Source organism: Drosophila pseudoobscura, chromosome X (assembly GCF_009870125.1).
Source record: "Drosophila pseudoobscura strain MV-25-SWS-2005 chromosome X, UCI_Dpse_MV25, whole genome shotgun sequence".
In the NCBI taxonomy this organism is placed as follows: Eukaryota; Metazoa; Arthropoda; class Insecta; order Diptera; family Drosophilidae; genus Drosophila; species Drosophila pseudoobscura.
In genome coordinates, this window is record NC_046683.1 from 2,333,856 (window position 1) to 2,355,110 (window position 21,255).

At 46.2% G+C, this 21,255-nt stretch overlaps 2 protein-coding genes across 4 annotated transcripts in view; both read left to right on the top strand.

The window, feature by feature from the left end:
• The window catches only part of LOC6902283 (chaoptin), a 180,475-nt gene that overhangs the window by 39,510 nt on the left and 119,710 nt on the right, over positions 1 to 21,255 (top strand). For 2 of the 3 annotated variants that reach the window (XM_033385612.1, XM_033385611.1), the window contains exon 3: positions 16,398 to 16,502. The exons of the other annotated variant lie outside the window; for it this stretch is intronic. The gene's annotated coding sequence lies outside the window, so the exon portion shown is untranslated. The remainder of the gene's footprint in view (positions 1 to 16,397; positions 16,503 to 21,255) is intronic. 3 annotated transcript variants of the gene reach the window in all.
• Positions 8,600 to 9,227, top strand: LOC6902288 (eukaryotic translation initiation factor eIF1-like). The gene has a single exon (XM_002133779.3). The coding sequence runs from the start codon at positions 8,675 to 8,677 to the stop codon at positions 9,023 to 9,025; it is 351 nt and encodes a 116-aa protein (XP_002133815.1). The 5' UTR covers positions 8,600 to 8,674; the 3' UTR covers positions 9,026 to 9,227.

Below are 21,255 nucleotides of genomic sequence, written 5' to 3' on the forward strand. Positions count from 1 at the left end.
CTAGTGTCTTTGTGGGAAGTCTAGTACTTTTCTGTGGTATATTTCCCGGTATGTTTCTTATTAATTTAATATTTGGTATTCTTTTTAGTATTTTTATGTGTGTTTCTAGTATTTTTCTTAGTTTTAGTAGTTTAGTAATTTTGTGGAAACGCATTTAAATACTATTGTAGTATTTTCTGGTACTTTTATAGTATTTTTACGGTATTTTTCAATGCTATCTGTCCCATTATTTTATGTACCTTTTTCTATGATTTGTTTGGTATTTTCCAGTATTTTTCGTGTATTTTAAGTATTTATTTTTAGTATTTTTAGTATATATTTGGTTTTTTAGTATTTATTTGGTATTTTTCCAGAAAATTTCGCAAAATCATATACCCATATCTTTTCAACGCTAAATATACCGTGAAAATAGTGTTACAAGTGCTTCCGATCACCTTTCGAGACACTTATCGCTCATCTGCCAGCAAACGGCGAAATGTTTGATCTATCGATGAGCCCAGAACTGATTGGATGTTCACTTTGCCAACAGTTTCCACACAGACAGACAGACAGACAGCCGGACGGACGTGCAGTTGTTGCCTCGGTGTCTCGGTGCCGGCCGCTGCCAAGAACTTGACCCATTCGGTCGCCATTTTGTAGACATACACTACTATGCATACACACACACACACACACTGTGGACGAGGAGAAGGAGAATAGGAGGATGTGGGGGATGGCGGAATACATTTTGTAGCTTTTGAATGCTAACTGAGTTTACTTTTCAATTTGATTTGGTTGTCTAAGCAAATAACGTGAGCCAGCTCTCAAGTACAAACAAATGGGTGTACTTACAGTAGGGGTGGAGCGGGGAGGGGGATGGGGAGAGGGTACGAGTGTGTGGGTGTAGGAGGGAAATGGGAAATGGACAAAGAAAGCGGCAGCGGATGGATGATACTTTAGATTTTGATGGCCTGTGTGTCTGTGTCTAGGGCATCCTGCGTCTGCGTTCGCTCGTTGCGTCCAATCTCCATACAAAAGCACTATTTATTATGCCAGTAAGTAAATATTATTCACGTTAACTTCTACAAATAGTTGCCGCACTCGCTCTGGACTCCCGGAGGAGGAGGAGGAGGAACACTCGCCATGGATACGGGCCATCCCAGGATGGATCGGCACCGGCATCGCATCCAAGGTACGGACGGCTCTTTGCTCTTGTTGATGCCGGGCCCCGAATCTTGTTGTTCATCCTGTTTGATTCCATCCTCCCGTGTCCGCTCGTATCCACACACAAAAACACAAACACAGGCACAAGCACACACACACACTGCCTTATTTATTGCCCTCGAAGCTAACTTTTGTTGGAGGGGCACGGGGGCACGGGGGCACGGGGGCACAGGGGCACGGGGGCAAGGGCCAAAGCATACCATTTCAAGTTCTTTTCAAGCATCTTAAAGGACCTTTCTGGCTCCCCTTTTAAAGAATTCCGGGAAGGCAATCAATGTAACAACAATCTGCTTTAAAATATCGTTTCATTTCGATATCAATAATTCGATTAAAGGACACTCGAGAGGGCTTTGAGCATCGAGTGTCCAATTAGTGGATACTCCTCTCTCTGTCTACCTTGGAGATACATTTACAGGCAATAGATACGGTTAATCGCTTTCTATCGATTGCTTGCCCGATAAACTCGATAGAACCAAAGTATTTCCCTGTACTTTGAAATGCCATTTCCGAAACGAATCACACGAATTTGTGCGTCTCTTAATTCGTTTTGTGAGATCGTCTTTCCCCGGGGTGAAGCGTCAAAGGCAAAAGAAGGCCGCGGATTCGGTTTGGTCTTTGGTCAAGTTGATTTCGTGCCGCGGCGATGGCGGCTCCAATGGTGGCCACTTCATGGAATTCATAAGGCAAATATGCTAAAAATGTTCAAACAAAAAGTTCCGAAATTCGTTTTGTACATAAAGCAAGGCAAAGCCAAGCAAAGCAAAGCAAGGACCTCGCCAGTCCAGGCAAGGCCATCCCTCGGATAAAGGAGGAAAAATTGTTAAAGCGGCTAATAAAATTGTGCTCATTAAAGGAAAGCCAACTTGCCTTTTGGCTAAAATGCAATAAAGGTTAAAGCACGGAACGGAGCGCCACAGAAGAGGGAGAGAGAGAGTCGAGGAAAGCCACCCACGGATTCCTAGCCGACGGCGGTGGGTCCACACACAGCAGAGAAAAAGGAGACCCCAGCGCGAGAGGGTGGCCGGGGGACTGGCGGGGGGGATGGATGGTAAAAAGAGGGAAAATCAAAGACAAGTGGAGACCGCAGTCGGGCCACAAAAGAAGAATCAAGAGTTCAAAAGTGGATACAATGTGACCGAGTGCCAGAGTGCCAGAGTGCGAGAGCCAGAGCCAGAGCAGAGTGTGTGCGCTGCCCTGAAAGGCGAATGTGGATGTGGATGTGGATGAGGAGCCACTGGTGAATGTCCTTGCCATGGCTGAGGCTGGGACTGTGGCTGCTGCACACATGTTGCCATGAATACGAATTGCATTTTCCGTGGCTGACTAGGCCTCTCCTGCAACTTACATTCCGAACAGAACCGAACAGAACAGAACAGAAAGTCAAGTTGAAAGACGAGGCCTGGTCTGGTCCCCCATTTGAGGGTCAACTGTTGGTCAACATCCACGGAGAGCCCCACTCTAGAGGGGTTCGGGTTGGGGTTGGCGCTTTCCAGGACAAGATTATTTAACCAGCGGCAACATCCACACACACAGAGAGAGACAGAGAGAGAGAAAGAGAGAGCCAAAGCCAGGGCCAGTGCCAGTGCCAGTGCCAGGCAAACAAGTGCGACCATGTTAATGGTTAGACTTCTGTCTCTCTCCCTCTCCCTCCCCCTCCCTCTCTTTCATGCTGAGAGTATGTTTACTGCTGGAGGCAAAGTTTTAATAAAGACAAGGACAAGAGCGTTCAACAATTTAGGCGCAAAGCACAGCAACAGAACAAACATTTTCCAGCCTTAAAATAAAAAGCCACAGAGAAAATACAGAAAAAAGATTCGGTAATACGAAGTGTATAATACCCGTTAAAGATCCAATGTTTCCATGGAAGATACACGTACATATACGAGATAAATGTCTCTACGAGATATACTCATATTTAGCACAGTAAATAGCCTAAAAGGATAGTATTTTGATGTGACTAGGGCTGGTATTATTCATCGCTTTTTACTGTTTTTTTTCTAGTATAATTTGACATTTTTTCTAGTATTTTCTGTTTTTTTCTTCTGGAATTTAACTGTATTTGTCTGCAATTCTTTTTTTAATATTTTCTCAATTTATTTACTGGTGATTTTTATAGTATTTATCTGGTATTTATACGAGTATTTATCTGCTTTTTTTTTACGATTTTCTGATATTTGGTCTAGTGTTTATCTGGTATTTTTACTAGTATTTATTTGGTATTTTTACTAGTATTTATTTGGTATTTATACTAATCTTTATTTGGTATTTTTACAAGTATTTATCTGGTATTATTTTACTATTATTTATCTGGTATTTTCAAAAGTATTTATCTGGTATTTTTATTAGTATTTTCTGGTACTTTTACTAGTATTTTTTGGTATTTTTACTAGTACTTATCATGTTTTTTCAAAAAACACTTTTTAAACTTTTTAAAGCTTTTTCAATAAAAGAAAGGCTCTGCCAATGGAACCCCCTGAAAGAGTATGTGCTACAATAAAAGCAACCGAAAGCAGATAAAGTCACACACACAGAGTGAGAGAGAGAGAGAGAGAGATGTGTGTATGCATGTGTGGTGTATCTTTGTGGGGGCGGAATTTTTGAGTGGAAAGTGCAAGTGGAAACGACGCGGTGGCGGAGAAGGAGGAGGAGTAGGGGGCGGGCTAAAAAAAAAGTCAAGTGAAAACCAGAACCAAGGACCATGAAAGTAACGAATCTTCTGTCTAATGAGACCATCCAAGCGGTTCTTTGTGTACGAACACCCGCCCCACCATCCCAAAAAGGGAGGGGGGAGGGAGGGACAGATACGATGTGTGGGTGTGTGGGTGTTTTCGAATGAATTCACTCACAAAATTTGCAGAACCAACAAAGCCAACAATGCATCTTCTTTCCCATTTCCCATTCAATTATCTCATAATTGAGGTGGTCCCCCCACCCCCACCCCCACCCCGCCCCACAGGCACGTCTCTGACACGCACACGCACACGCACACACAAGAGGAAATTATGTTTAATTTAATAATCAAAAAACAAACAAAGAAAAACAACAAAAATTGTAGCCCAAAAGTGGAAGGAGCTCCCTTTTTGATGTACTTCAAGGACAAAATGTTGAAGATTGTGGATAAAAGACTTGAAAAGAGTTGCTATTGATTTGCTATGGCACGTGACGATGGAGGAACAGAAAATAGTAGTAAACTCTAGATATATTAACTCTCCAAACCGAAAGATACTTAGGCACTTTTATCGTATATCTCTAGCAAATCGAATGATGAATATAGACATTCTTTTGGGGGTAGCTACCCAATAGAAACTGTTTTAAGAAAAGTATCTCAGCGAAAGAGATATATAGATAGAAGTATCTACGGAGCAAATTTAGTTTATTCGATGAAATCGAGTAGATCGAGGGCTTTAAAATATGGACGGACTGCAGGGGGGCATTCCAATGTGTGTGTGTGTGTGTGTGTGTGTGTGTGTCAATCACTAATGATAATGAATGTATTCATTGTACTCGGAGGTTTGTCATCCGCTTGTTGTTTGCTTTGTGGCAGAAGATTAGCCGCCTCTCAAATTATTCAAATCGATTCCTTGTTGTGGTCAAACAAGGGGCGGCAGGGGCGGCCGGGGGCGTGGCCATGTGGGTGACAAATTTCGTTGAAAAATTTATGAGCAGCGACAGAGCAGAGAGCAGAGAGGAGAGAGCATGCGAGATGGGGTGGATGGATGGGCGGTCGGATAGATATGGTAATGCATCGACTCTCATTTATAAATCATACAAATCACACAGAACACACACAGATGCACACATACATGGGCAATTATGTACATACATATATATATCAAAGGCCTGTCGAAGGGACAGATGTAGTCCTGGGAAAAGGATGTATGTAGGTGACACGCGCGGGAATGAATTTTCTGCTGGCGTATGAAATTTGTACACATAGACGTGGCTGTATAGGTGTGTATAGGGCTGCTGTGTGTGTGTGTGTGTTTGTGCCTACGTCAGCAGCTGACCAGCAGCGAAGGAAAACTAGACACAAAGCACGGGGAAAAGCGGAAAAGCGGAAGGACAGCGAAGGCCTCAAAGTCAAAGTCAAAGGCAAACACGGCACAAAGATGGACAACAACAACAACCTGCTGCTGTCCGCCGCAGGACCTTAGACAGGACCTAATTGCTATGAGGCTCGCGTTTTCTCGCCGCTCGAAGGAAACGAAAGAAGCGCCGGAATAGATGGCGGGATGGCAGTCAAAGAAAGATGTCGGAGCGACAGCGAAAAGGTTTTGAATAAAACGAGCGAAATTAAAACGGAAATTAAGCGCAAAATGAGCAACAGCCGAAGAAAAAGAGGAAACAGGAGCGGGAGGAGCAAAACTCCACCATGAAGTTGTCTAAAATCCAAGATGCGGGACCCAAAAACACAGCAATAGGCTTTGCTTTCCTCCAAGTCGAAGTGCGGAGTGCTCTATTCCTAGCTCTTGTTGCATCCTTCCCGGATGCGGATACGCGCGTCGTGCAGCTGAGCCCCTCGGTTGATGGGCTGCGTTTTTTGCCTGCGAATTCTCGCGTAGGAATAGCAATAAACTCTCGACCTTTCGAACAGGTCGGGCACTTGATTTTCTCAGTTTTCGGTATTTCTTTTAGTATTTTCTGGTATTTATTCAAGACGTTTTTATGGTATTTTTAGAGCATATTTTTGGTTATTGTATAGATTTCGCGTATTTTAATCCTGTATTTTTTGTCATGTAGTTTTTCTGGTATTTTTTCTGGTATTTTCTGGTGTTTAATGTTGGTTTTTTCTACTCTTCTTTTAAGTATTTTTTGTGCATATTTTCTGGTATTTATTCTAGACGTTTTTATGGTATTTTTATAGCATATTTTTGGTTATTGCCTAGACTTCGCGGTTTCCATTCAAGAATCTTTTCTAGTATTTTCTGGTGTCTTATCTAGTCTTCTTTTAAGTATTTTTCTGGTATTTGTATAGTTTTTGTGCATATATTATGGAATTCATTTTATAATTTCTCTGGTATTTGTTCTGGTATTTTTTTTGTATTTTCTGCTCGCTTGAACAGATTTGAACAAACCCCGCCAACTTTCGAATAGGCCTGTCATGTGCTTTTGAAAGTTTAGAAAAAAAGCTGCCCGTCATAAGCATAAGTTCGAGAACTAAACAGCGCCTAAGCTGCCGTCAAAGACCAGAGCCACAGACGACAGGTGTCTGTCTAACAAAACTAAAAATCCACTTAAAAATGATGAAACCTTTCGCTGAAAGGGTACGCAGCACAAAACAGAGAGAAGAGCAGAAGAGAGAGCGAAGAGAGAGTGAGGGGGGAGGGGGAGAGTAAAAGGCAAAGAAAATTAAAATGCCAGGAGGAAAAGGTGGAAAAAAAAACGTAACCGCAGAAGTGTCTGCGGGTAGGAAAGGAAAGTTTTGCCCCCCCCCCCCGTGGAAAAGGTGGAAATGGTGGAAATGGTGGAGGGTGGTGGGTGGAGGGGCAAAGACGACGGCGACGGCGAATCGCGTTTCGCAACTAATTCAAGAGCGTGTTAAAGACGAAAGCTCATTAATATGCGAGAGACGAAACTGCCGGCTGCCGTGGCAGAGGAGGCAAGGAACCCCCTCCCCCCCCCCCCCCACACACGCCCCCACAAAAGGGACACACAAGGGTTAAGGAGGGCCACAGGGTGCCGCGGCGCCTGGTAATGCGTGCGGAAAAAGTCTATACGGAATGTGGACGACAGAATAATGTAGAAAATTAAAAACAAATTTGAAATCCACTCGTTGTGCAGGTCCTTTGGCGTGTCCTTGCCGCATGTCCGCAAATGAGGCTAATAAGCGGAACGGCCGAGCCCCCACCTCCCTCGCTGGAAGATGCAATTTGGGGGCTAATTCGCTGAGGAATGGAGGAGCAGAAGGAATACTTTAAAGGGGCCAAGGAGAGTGCTCTGAGAGTTGGGGCTTTCTCTCTCTCTCTCTCTCGTATTTGTCTTTGATTTTCGATTGTCTTTCGGCCAATAATGAATTTGCGCCCTGGAGACCCCGACGAGAACAATTGAAAGCTAATTGAGGGCAGTTTTTGAATGCCTTGCGACCTCTGACCTTTCCCTTTCCCTTTGCCTTGAGATTTTCCGTCAGTTGTCAGCGATGTCGGTGGGTGGTGGGAGGGGGGGGGGGCATGGCCCTCGTCGTTTCGCAAACTAATCAGAAAATGTTGTAGGCCATTCGTTGTTGTCATTTAGCATAACGACACACAGATACAGACAGAGATAAAGATACAGATACAGATACAGAGATACAGATACAGGATACACCCATACGTTGACATTGATTTTTGTATGCATATGTAATTTAGTTTTTGTTATGTTTTCGTCGTCTGTTGGATGGATGCTGGGATTCTTTGGATTCGATTCCCGTTTCGTTTTCATTTTTGCCTTTCAATTCAATTCCATTTGAGGCTCCACTCCGCTCCTCCGCCCTCCGCCCTCCGCCCTTGTGCTCCCTTTTTGTCTTTTGTCCTCGCTTTGGGAAAATATTGACTGACATTGATTATACACACTCCGGCCGTGCCCCGCCCCGCCCCACGCCCCCCCACCGCCTTGCAGAGAGACGCATGGACCATGGCCATGGCTTGTAGCCCCAAGATGATGATGATGCCTGGCATAAACAGACAGACAGACAGACACAGACAGTTTTTTTCCTCCTCTTCTTGTATTATGCTGTGTTATGGCATTTGGCTCCTCCTCTCCTCCACTCCTCCTTTGCTCCTTTGCTGCTTTGCTGCATGTCCTGCGTGTCCTGCTGTCCGGTTAACTTTAACAGTCAAGGACTTTGTTGTCCGAAATGTTGATTTTTGTTGATTTTTGTTGATTTGGCTTAGTGGCTGCCACTCACATCACATGGCCCATGGGGGCAGGCCCCACACCCCCCCACACAGCATTGAAAGGACATGCACAAGGCATCGATTACCCCTAGCAGGAGCAGCAGGAGCAGCAGGAGCAGGTCCTCTGGCTCTTCGAAAAATGTTCTAAAAGCAACTAAACTGCTGATGAAATGGATTGTCATGTGCGTTTCAATTTCCGCCAATGACATTCCTCCACACACACACACACACACACGCGCACACACACACAGACAGAGGAGGCTCTTCCTTTCGTTCTGTGAAAAGTTTTCACAAAGTTTTCCTTTGGCGGCGACGGCCATTAAGTGCCATTTCCATGGGCGCTGGAGCGGAGTGCGTGTGTGTGTGCGTGTGTGGGGGGGTAAGGAGGTAGGCGTGGCACGAGGCGTACTCCAATGAAAAGGATAATCAATGGGTGATGTCCGTTCGCTCTCTCCGTGTCTCTCTCGATGATGATTGATGCCGGTCTAAGGTCTAAGCAACATCCCAGGGAAGGCCCTGCCCTGTCTGTCACTCCACCCGGCTGGGAGACCTGCCACAGTTGAAACTATCAGCACAAGCAAACACATCTGTTCCACAAAATGTCGTTTGATCGGAATACGAACAACACCCAAGAGCCCACAGCGGCAGCCTCGAGCGACCCTCGGGAGGAGAGCCTGGTGGAGAGTCTGATGGAGAATCTGGTGCACATTCGCGTGCAGCAGCGCAGCAGCAGCCGCAAGACGATCACCACCGTCCAGGGCCTGGCCGCCGAGTTCGACCTGAAGAAGATCACGCGCGCCTGCCGCAAGGAGTTCGCGTGCAACGGCACCGTCACCGAGCACCCCGACCAGGGGCTGGTCATCCATCTGGAGGGGGACCAGCGCGAGAACGTCCGCCAGTGGCTGATCAAGATGGACCTCTGCAAGCCCGACCAGCTGAAGCTGCACTGAATGGCGACGGCCCCCAGGCCCTTGAACGCCTCCCTCCCCCCTGAGGCTCTCCTTGTTCTGTTTGTTTTTTGCTCCTTGAAACCCACGAAACCCACGCAATCCACCCACAATCCCGCATCTACTTCTGCTAGAGAACCATTGAATGGAATTTGAGCATAAAATTAAATGTTAAATGCAATACAAAAAGGAATACCAAAAGAGAGAGGGGGGATATCTATGGGCAAGGCCGGTTCCGGCATTCGAATCATTCTCAATGATATTTGGGGGTCCCCCACTGCTGAGACCTTAAAATCAGAGCCTGTGTGTGATCTGGCAGTGAGGTGGGATCTAGACCTACGCAAAGGATACGTTTTTGTGGGCTGGATGCCTACATTAGTGCTATCTTCGGACTGCATTGGTCAGATGTGTTCTCCTGTGGGCTACAGATTCTTGTTTCTTTGGAGATCAGGCAAGGATGAAGGCAAGGCAGACACAGGGCAAGCCCTGCTTCCCCTCTGCCACTGAGGCTTGGAGCAGAGAGCCAATGGGTATCACCGTTGGGACTGTGGTTAAAGGTTTGTAATTGCAAAGGTCTCCGTAACACAGGGTGTTCTTGGTATATATTTATCGGCGGTATTTGGGCGTAGTTGGATCTCGCCTTGGGCCAGTCTCCTGGATCTTTTGGTAACCCCAAACCATGCGAAAAGGACCGGGAAATCGTACAGGGATCTTTCATGCCTGTCGCCTCTTCCTGTCGATCGCAGAACGAATCGTATCGGTCAGGGTTGATATCGGGATATCGGTTGGGGTACTCAGGTGTTGCCTTACAGTTGAATTATTTGTTGGTCTAGTTTTTAGCGATAAGACATCTTTTTTTTCCCTCATTTGAGAGGAAAAGGCAGCGAGGGCTTAATCTTAAGAATTCCCCTATTCTGTGGCTGCCAGAAAACGTTTAGACTCTGCCAAAACTCCTCGGAAAAGGATACATATATCCTCTATCTCTTTCTCTATTTGTCTCCCAATACAAGGTCTCTCTCTCTCTCTCTTTTGAAGAGGGAGAGAGGAGAGAGGAGTGGGGAAAGCGACCACAAAACTTTCGGTGTACTTTTGCACTTGAAATGACCGTTGGAGGGGGCGGTAGAGGAAGAGGGTGATGATGATGGGAATGGGAATGGGAATGGCTGCAAGGACCACCAGGACGACCATTAGAGAGTGCTACAGTGGGATGTTTAACTATTTTGTTTATGAAAATTACACGCATTCAAGCGACGGCACTCGATTCGCTCTTCCTTTGGCTGCTTCCTGCCTCTCGAGATGACCTCAACTTGAGCTCCAGCGGTGGGTGGAGGGGGGGAGAGGGGCCCTGCCACTGCCACTGCCACTCCCACTCCCAGTCGGAGCTGGCATTCGAGGCATTGCATCGACTCCTGGCGACTGCTTCGACGACTTCCGGATGTGTGCGGCGGATTGGGGATTGGGGAATGGGAATGGCCATGGAAATGGGAATAGCGGTGCTCCTCTTGACTAACGGCAGTTTCAGTTTCCCAAAAGAAGAAAAAGAACGAAGGGGGGATGGGGTGGGGGGAGGGGGAGACTGGACAAAGAGCATACAAAAAGAAGTAAAAGAAAGCAACAAGGAATCGCGGGTGTACGCCACACCACGACATGCCACGCCTCTTCCCGCCCCCCCACCTTACCCCCGCCTCCATTCGGCAACTTTTGCCTCGCCTTTCCCTGTGTGTGTGTGTGTGTGTGTGTCCCTGTGTGTGTGTGTGTGTGTTTGCACCGTTAGAAAAGCGCGCAAAAGTAAAGTTTTTGCTTTGCAAACAACAACCAATAAAACTTTAAGCAATCTTCCACAGCTCCGCAGTGCCACGGATGCTTGGTGGGGAGGGGGGGTGGAAAGGGGGGGAGGGGTGGGGGGATGCCTTGCATACGCTACGGCTTTTTCCTTGCGGCGGCAGAGGAGGAGGCAGAGGAGGCGGCGGGTGCTTTGCTCCTTTTTGCTCCATTTTTGCTTTCATTTCCAGTTTCCTTTTCATTTCTGTTTTTGTTTGTTTTTTTTTTGTTCTCTTAAATTTATTTTCACGGCAGTTTCAATTCGTTTTTCCGTTGTCTCTCCCCCTCCTCCCCACCCCTCATGTGTGGAAGTGGAAGAAGCCCTTGGCAGCTTCCTGTCTCCCTCTCGCCCTCCTTTTGGTGGGTTCCTCGAACAGATGTTGTGCAGGGGGGCAACGGCATCGCGTATGATCGAAGGCCGCAGTGCTCCCCTCCTGGAGGACCGAAGGGGGATCGAACACGTTCACCTCAATGGATCCACGGGTCCAGGGGTGTCCGAAGGCGCCTCCAGGGTATCCAATGCTTCGTGTCTCTCTCTCTCTCTCTCTCTCTCTCTCTGTCTCCTTCTGGGCTTCTGTCGGTGGAAGTGTCGCCATCGGTTCTGGCAATCTGCATGCCAAAAGGCGCCACACCGCCCCTCTTCCCTGGCTTCCCCGGCAATTCGATAAAAGCAACATTTTAAATTTATTTTTAAATTTTTGCAACAACTTTTTGGCAGAATGTTTTCCATATGTGTGCGGGGTGGGGTGCGGGGGGAGTGTGGGGTGCGGGGGGCACTCTGTGTGCAATTTGGGTTTGTTGCAGCCTGGCACTGCCTTCAACCTTTCAAAGGAGAGGACTACTAAAGAGCACTTACCATAGACCACACACAGATGGAACAGGCGGAACAGATGGAACGGAACGTAAAAGGAACAGAGGAAAAAGAGTGGCAGACAGTGGGCCTCGAAAGCATAGGGACTGGGTCCTGGGGAGCCCCTTCGAAGATATTCCAGAGCAGATTCAAAACGCCAAAAAAGAAGCCAAATTTCATCAGTTTTATGCCAAGGTGTGGGACGATATCGGAACTCTGGGGTCTTTGGACGCCCCCAAGGCAATTGAAGGTATGGGAATCCCCCAAGGATCCCAAAGGATTAAGAGGACGAGAAACACCGCAGGAACACCTTCCAAGCAGTATAGTTTTCAGGTTTGTTTGGGCCCGGTATCCCTTGTAGGACAAAGGATAACGAAGGATCCCGGATCCCGTTTGTTCCTCGGGGCGATAGGATAGTTTTTCAATGATTCTTCAAGTTGGAAAGATTGTTTTTGTGCAGGAACTAAACCTATTCGATATCTGCGCGTCGATAAATATTCGATATACGATAAGTTCGATTTCTGCCCTTCTCCAACGACTGCCCGTATCCGAATATGGACGAATATTGGAGTACTTAATTGTTTAAGTGGGAAATTTTCCCCATAAACATATCGAAAATCGATAAAAACTTATTTTGGTCTATAATCGTTTGGGGATTCACCAGTAAAATCCTTGCCATACAATGTGGAAACGCACTGTCGGGGTTCCGTGGGGCTTTCGGGGTGGGCTTTCGGGGGGGGGGGGGGGGGGGATAAACTCATTTTGGTCGGTGGCTTCTATGCCGCTTCTTGGCCCCCTTTTTCGATTGGGAAAAACCACAACAACAACACCGTCCTTGCCCATAAATATCGTACAAATTTTCTAATTCATTTTATGGCCCTACCTCAGGATTTGGTTGACCCTTGGAGGGAGGGCGGGGGGTGCCCCTTTCGAGAAAAAGGTAAAAGGATACTTTTGTGTATCTCTGGGATACACATAGACATATTTCTGAGAGGGGGGGGGGGGGGTCTTTGGTCTTTTCTAGTTTTATTTGAACTCTATTTTTTTGTGTGTTTATTTTTATTTTTATTGGAGGAGAAGTTTCTGTTCAAGCGGCACTTGAACAACGCGAACAACACAAACACCGAGCCACACACACACACACAGAGGCGCACACACATGCAGCTGTCATAAAGGAAAAGTTGTATTACATTTATGACACTTTTTGAATATATACCATATATTTTTTTTTGCAGGGGATTGCAGGGTGTGCTGTGCAGGGCAGAAGGGGGACAAAGGAGCACATCTCATGGGCACTTATCCAGGGCTGTTCCAGGGACACTTTCCGCATGCCGCGTCATGCAGCAGCAGGCCTCGGTTGGCGCTCGATGTGGTATTGATTGGAATCCCAGGGTATGCCACGGTCTTGACTACGTTCACGAGCCTGCCGCACGTTCGCTGTGTTTTATTCAGCTCCCCATTACGTTTTTACAACCCTTTTCGTTTAGGTTTTTGTCGCTCCACGCCCCCCACCGCCCCCCAACGCCCCCCTCCCTACGCCCCGAGTGTTGACAAAGCGGCAAAGGCCAACAAAGCAGAAGGCAAACAACGCGATAAACTTGGCCCAAAACGAGGCCATTGGGCGGACACCGTGGAGCCTTGAGTGGGGGAGGGGTGTGGCGGTGGGTAGGGGGGGGGGATATTTTAGTTGGCGACATTCCATCAAAAATGGCAGGCAAATGAGTCAATCTCTCGTCGGAGCCACGCACTTAATCAAAGTATATGGATATTTGCTCCACCCCCCCTCCCCCCTGTCACTGTCCCCCTGTCCCTGTCCCTGCCAGTGCCATGGGCGTAGAGCAAAACATGCGGACAATTCTCAGGCCGCCGTCGCCGCCGAACAAATAAACCCCCAAGTGGCACATATGGTCTCCGTTTTTCCGTTTCAACCCGTTTTCCGAGCAAATAAAATGACGAAAAGAAAGGCCCCACAAGGGCCCAGGGATCCCTTTTTGGGGGGGATTTATGTGCCATAGAAAAAAGCCACCCACCGCACGGATTGATTATTATTTAATTGAGAGAGCGATTAATGTGGCAACGGACTTAATCCGATTGTTAATTGCTTCGTTAATTGATCGGCAAACAAAAGCAACTAATTCCAAAAAGAAGGCCGCAATTATCTGCCATACGCCGTGGGGCAGGGCCAGGGTCAGTGGCAGGGCCAGTGGGAGGGCCAGTGGGGGGGCCAGTGGGGAGTAGCCCAGGGCCTAGATATGCGCCTACTGAGGGGGGGCAATCCATGGCCCACGAGTGTCTCCTGGAGTCCTGCTTGCTCTCTGAAAATATCTCCACAAACATCGGTTGAGAATTCTTCAATTCAATTGAAACACGAATGGGGGGGCGCCTCCTTGGTGGGGCGCCTCCTTTTGGGCTGCCGGTGGCGCCTCCATTCGTTCCGTTCCGTTCGTTGATGCGGCGTTGATGTTGCCCCGTATATTCGAGCAATTTATTTAACTTGATTTGCTGCAATTTATTTCAAGTGTTGTCGTTTATTTAAACACTTCACACACGCACAGAGAGAGAGAGTCAGAGAGAGAGAGAGAGAGAGGGGGGAGAGGGTGGTAGAGGGAGAGAGGGAGAGCCGTGATGGCACGTGGAAAATGCACCGCAAGAAAAATACACTTGAAAAGGCGGCTGGCAGCGTAATTGTGTGCCACTTACGGTAACCAGCAAACGGACCCACACACACACACACAGAGACACACACCCACACACACACACACAGAGAGAGAGAGACATTTGTGTGTGCAATTAACCCTTTGATGCAATAGTAAATTGTATGTCATGACGTTTTCCCACGCTCCCTCCCGCCCCCCCCCCCCCCTTCCTAGTCCTCGTTTGCTCTTTCACTCTTGGCCCTCTCCCCCTCCCCGTCCCTGGCATTCGCTTTAACAGTTTGTCTACCATTCATAAAATTATTCAAGCAAATTTTATTTGCACAAATATATACGCGACTTGTTTGCCTTCGGCTTTGAGACCCACACAACTGCCAGCACACCCCCACCCCCCACACCCCCCTCACCACCCACCCCCCACCCTCACCACCCACGCCTCGCAGTTGCGTCATGCGGGGAGAAGACGGCAGTGAAGTAGGCCACCCCGAACACCCCAGGCCCCCCGCCCGAAGCCCCACGCACACGTCTCACTGGAATATCTTGCGATCTAGGCGACTGGCAAAGTCCAGACGATGCGCTGCGGCACTGCGGCACTGTGGCACTGTGGATGGCAAAAGGATGGCTGAGAAAAGTGGATCGAAATTTGATTGAAACCTAAAGGGAATGGAGTGAGAGAAACAGGAATAACTAAAGAGTTATCGACTACCTATCGTTCGACAGATAGAATCTTTCATCGATTGTTCAAATTCGATCCAATTCGATGACTTATCGATATCCACCGATTATTCCATTGATTAATCTGTTCGCTGATTTAACCAAATGTATCCATTTCTTTCATGGATAACTTGAACTTCCATCGACAGTTCTTCCAGTCGATTATCGATACATGTAAGTACTTCCATCGATAGTTCTTCTTCTATCGAAATTTCTTCCAATCTATTATCGACCAACATGTGTAAATACGCATATCGATAGTTCTTCCAATCCATTACCGATACATGTATGTACTTTCATCGATAGTTCTCCCTCTCGATTATCGATATATCATTTTCTACCGCAAGTTCCTCCAATCGATTAACGATAAACATGTGTAAACACTTATATCGAAAGTTCTTTCAATCGACTATCGATATATGTGAGTAATTCTATCGATAGTTTTTCTTATCGACTTTCGATATGTGTACTTCCACCGATAGTTCTCCTTATCGACTATCGATATGTGTACTTCCACCGATAGTTCTCCTTATCGACTATCGATTTATGTACATATGTACTTCCATCGGAAGTTCTTCCAGTCGATTACCGATAAACCGACCCATATCGATAAATGCTCGAAATTTCACCACTCGTATGGCATCCCGTGCCCATGGCCCGCTTCCCGATTCCCCACCATTTCTCCATTGCCAATGTTTTGCATTGTCCTTTCCCCCCTTCCCCATTGCTTTCTCTCTCTCATTTTATCTCTACTGCTGTTTGCTTTGCCCCCAGAAATGGGGCGTAGTCGCTTGGGGGCGTGGCAGTGTGGCACTGACAGGGGGCAGGGCCCGGGGCCCAGGGGCGAGCGGCCAGCGGCTTTTGGGTCCTGTTCGATGCTTGCCGGGCGAAACACTTTCAAGTGTTCATCATTTTCCGCTGCTAATGGCGCTCATTTATTTTATTGACAGCCGTTTCCGTACATTTTCCTCACTTTTTTGTGGCTCTGCCTCGCCCTTGTGGCTATCTCTCGCTTTTTGTGGCATCCAAATGGTTGCAAATGGAGCAAAGGACTTTTCCCATGGCGTAAAGTGTGCAAATTAGTTGATTTTTATGAGCGGAGCGTCGACCCGCGACCCGCGACACCTGAAACGAATGCGAATGCGATTCAGAGGGGAGAGAGGGAGAGCACTGATGCGTAGATCCGTAGTGGTAGATACTCGGGAAAATAGTAGTAATACCGATGCGATGCGATGCGATGCCATCCAATAAATACGAAGCAATTTGCATGCGGCGGCTGCTTACTGGGCCATAATTAATTTTCCTTAATTTCTTTTCGCTGCTGTTGCTTTTGCAGACTCGAAGGCTGCCTGAGTAATTGATAATATTGAATGCTGCCGGACGCACAGCCGCTGCCAGGACACTGCCAGGACCGCCTGTACATCCAGCCTGAAATCCATTAGTGAGTATAAATTAATCCTTGTATAAATCATTAACAAAAACAACAACAGCAAGAGGGAAATGGGAGGGGAAACGGGAAAAAGAAATCTGAAATCTGGGGCAAGCGTCGAGCAATGCACTGGCCAGGGCAAAGCAAAAGGATCCTCCGCCCCGTATCTGTATCTGTATCTGTATCTTTTTCTGTATCTGTATCTGTGTGTGTATCTGTGTGTGTGCGTGCAGGTATCCGGCCTGCACTTTTTGTGTGCGTAAGTTTTAATTGAAGGCTTTTACATTTGGCTTTGCGGCGATAATAATTAATAATTGAAGGCGTTATCGTTGCCACGCTGCCAGAAATGCCTGCCTGCCTGCCTGCCTGTTGCCCTGCCCCACACGGGGGGCGGGGGGGGGACACAAAGTTTGTGGCCTAACCACAAGAGCCTCCACCTCCATTCCGCAGCATATTTCCATCTCTCTTACGACTCAACCGCAAGCAAAATTGAATGGCATCCACTCGCCACTCGCCACTCGCCACTCGCCGCCTGCTTTCACACGCTCGTCTCACGGGTTCCAGGCCACCCTCTCGATGCTCCTTCGAGTGCCTACAAGGCCGCAAGTCCACGATCAATCCACCACGTTCCCGCGAACATGTCTGATCGTCGTGTCTAGCCTCCACCCTCCATCGGAGGCACCTCCCCACCTCCGTCGCAGCTCAACTTTGGGAAATTTCTTTGTGCAAAACTTTGGGCACTCCGCAGCCCAAAAGCTAACAAGTTCTGCCCCGCCCCCACCCCCCCTTTCCCTCGGTTTTCCCTGGGGAGGATTTTCCTTTGTGACTCTCTCTCTCTCCGGCTCTGATGCTTGGATTTTTCGGGGCTTTTTGCGGGTTTTGTAATATTATAATTTACGACTTTTTGACAAATTATCGGCATAAAGGAACATAAATAAAATGTGTGTTTGGCAAACGTCGACAATAAGCGTAAATTTCAATAAATTAATCATTTCGAGACAGCCACAAATTGTTGAGGGATGGAAGGGGGGCACGCTGTGTGGGGCAAGCAACAGGCGATTGGGGCAGGCGATTCAATTACAGAACCGAAGGCAAAATTTCATCAATTCATAATTCAGTGATGGACCGTGCCACAAATTGATGCCTGCCACAAGTCCGCATCAATTTCCGTTCCGAGGCTGCTAATTATTTGACGATTTTTATGGGGTGGCTCCTCCAGTGGCTCCATTTTCTGGTGGCTCCAATCTCCGGCCAATCTTTGACCGCATCCAACGATGCCAGAAATGCGAGCGCATCAAAACAGTTTTTTGCCCCCCTTTTTGGCAGCCGAAAAGTGCAACCAAATTGAAAGCAAAGCCAAGCCATCAGCCGACATGTAATTGCTGCCACAGAAGGGGACACAAGGGGACGAGGGGACGGGGGGACGAGGGGACGTGTGTTAGGTAAACCTCATTTGTGGGGCTGTGCCATATATTATGTCAGAGGCGTCAGATAAGCGACTCCCAGACGATGGGGCACGGAAGATTCGCCGGCGAATTTAAATCTGTGGCCCAAAATGGTTGCCCCCCAGCCCCCGACCGGGGTATACCCTTGCAGAAATCACTCCAGAGTGGAGAGGAGGGAACATATCTAGTCCATTCACTGCACTCACTCGTTCTGCCGGTCTTCGGGAATGTTTCCCTCCTGTCAAGGGGCCATTAGTTGCAATTAAATCGTTTCTTCTTAATTTATAAAACTCTTTTGATGCGTACCTCCTCGTTTCCCCATTTCCCCATTTCCACATTTCTCCATTTCATTTCATAAGTCTCACAATTTCGTACATTTCGTTCAATCATTTTCCAGCATTCTGCAGCAGCAGAGGCACCAGGAGCTGCACCAGACGCCACTCCTTGCTCAAATATTCATTGCATTCGAAGGAGTGTGTCCGTCTCCTGTTCTGTTCTGTTCTCCTCGCACTTGAAAAGTACTCAATGTTTGGCATGCCATGCCCCCCAACCCCTCCCTTGCACTTGCTCCACTCATTTTGCTCTCATTTTCTCTGGGCATCTCTTTTTGCCTCTAAACCTCCGTTGATACCGTTGTGAAAAGGTGTTTTGGATTCGATTACCTTGATACAAAATAATATCATAGCAAAACTCCAGGAAAATACTAGAAAAACACCATTAAAATACCATAAGTAGTAACAAAATACACGAAAAAAGTCCACGAAATAATATCAGAAAAAAAAACTAGAAAAATACCATTAAAATTTCAGAATATACTAAAAAATACTAGAAATAGTAATAAAAGAATAACTGTAAATTACAAAAACTAATAATTTGGAAAAATTATATAATACCAGAAAAATACTAGAAAAATCCATTAGAACTCCAGAAAAGACCAACAGCAAAAGTTAAGCAAATAAAAGGAAAATATTATGAATATACCAGAACTTACTACAAAAAAATACCATTAAAATATTAGGATATACGTAGAAAATATTAGAAAAATAATACAGGAATATTTGGAAATTATAAAAACGAAACATTCGTTAAAATAACATGTAATATACCAGAAAAATACCAAAAAACAATGTATTAAAGTACCAAAAAAAAAAAACTAAACAAATAAACTGGTATGCATATACCAGAAAATACTAGAAAAATAGAATTTAAACGACAGGAAATACCAAAAAATACAAGATAAAGAATAGTACATAATAGTAAATAGTTGCTATATACAATAAATACCAGAAAAATGCCAGATATACTGAATACTGCAAATAAAAAGTGGGTTCTGATTAATTCTCGTATAGCCATTACTAGAGTGTTCTTCCCGCTCGTTCCTGAGGGGTCTTCCCTTTTCGTTGGAGCTCCAGAGATGTGATAAAAGTCGAGGAAAACGCTTAGAATGGGAGTCATCTTTCGGTTGAGGTCTGTAGTATTTGTGATCGGAAATAGTTCTGCGATTACAGGGTATCGGCAGGGTCGCTTGCCTCTCCTTTTGTTTGGCGTACGCTTGTGCCAATGTTTTGCTTTTGTTTTCGGCTTCATTACATTGAAGCTTTGTTTTGTTTGGTGTTTTTTATTTTGTATTTTGTTTTGTTTTCGGCATTCCATTTCCTTCAGTTGGTTTTTATTGTCTCTGTCTCTGTCTCAGTCCCCCTCGCCCTCTCCCTTTCCCTTTTCCCCTGTCTTTTTGTGTTTGTTCTTTTTGCTTGTTTGTGGAAATTAAGCTTTGAAAAATGACTAGCTTGCTGGCTCACAGATACACTGGAGCTGGAGCTGACACACACACACACACACACACACAGATGCAGTGCTGCACACATAAGTATTTGGAAAATTACTTTCATTTGTGTATGCGCTTCGTTTGGCTCGTTACTGTCGAAGGAGTAGCAGCACTGGCAGTGGCAGTGGCAGTGGCTTTGGTCCTGCCGCTCTTTGCTCTCTCTCTCTCTCTCTCTCTTTCGCTTTCTCTCTTTCTGTGCCGTGTCCTGTGTCCTGTCTCCTGCTTCCTGTCTTGTTTTTGTGGCTTGCAGAGAAAGCATTTTCATTTATATTTAGTTCTTTCGCCTTTCGTCTGCTGCCAGCCACTTCCTTGGGGCCATTATCAAGGACCCTCCCCCAGCCCTTGCTCCTGCTCCGCTTTCTCTGCTTTCTCCGCTGTGTGTTGCATTTGTAAATTACAAAAATGAAATTAAGTTCACACTTTGTCATGTGGGGACATTTACGGTTTTTAATTGTTTGTGCGGACTGTACTGGCTGCCGGAATGTTGCCTACATTTTGGGGGTTGGGGAGGGGAGGGTGGTGAGGGGAGGGGAGGGGCTTGCTCCTTAAATGAGTAATGAATGCCTCTTGTTCGTGCTCGTGCCCGGGCTCGTATTCCCATCATCTCTCGTCCTCGCTCGTCCTGTCTCCAGTTTTCTTATGTACATTAATAATTTCGTTAAATATTTGCCCTCTTCCTCTACACTCTTACATTCGTGTGTACGTCTGTGTGTGTGTGTGTGTGTGTGTGTGTGTGTGTGTGTGTGCTTTTCTAATTAGAAATTATTCTTGGTATTATCTGAAGGACCCATCCTCACGTCCCCTCGAAACTTGAAACTCTTCTCTTCACTGCCTTGCATACACGTATCCTTTGTGTCCTGGGCATGTCCTTTGGGGTATGGCCGGCATGCAAATTATCGTGATTACCGTCTGGCAATCGCATGTCCTCTCCCTCTCCCTCTGCTCCGCTCTGCTTATAATTTTTTTTCGGAGTCCGAGTACCAGTCCCACGAATAGATTGTGCGGCGAGGCTCCCCGGCTCTCTCCAACAGGTTTCATGGTGATTTTCTTGCATTGTTTTTTCATGTTTCAATTTCAAAGAGAACGGAAATCTAAGGGGATGTTCGAGGGATTGAGTTTTTATTCATTTATTATTACAACACACATTTGCATATGCGATACTTATTCCATTGACAGCACTCTTTTCAGTGATGTACGGATCACAGAAAAATATAAGAACACAAAAATACCAGAAAAGGATCTGAAAAACAAAAAATACTAGAAAAATATCAGAAAAATACTAGAAAAAGAAATACTAAAATAATACCAACATAAGCCTATAAGAAAAAGGAAAATCTAAAAAATTCAACATGGAGTACTACAAAAATACCAGAAAGGAAACTGAAAAAAAAAACCATAGACATAAAATACCAAAAAAAAAATAATAATAAAAACTACTAAAAAAATATGATAGATGCTAGATAAGAAGAAAAACAGAAACAAATTACGAAAGCGG

Bases quoted from the DNA above. Each gene is read 5' to 3' on its own strand.
- LOC6902288 (XM_002133779.3), top strand. From the start codon at position 8,675: ATGTCGTTTGATCGGAATACGAACAACACCCAAGAGCCCACAGCGGCA.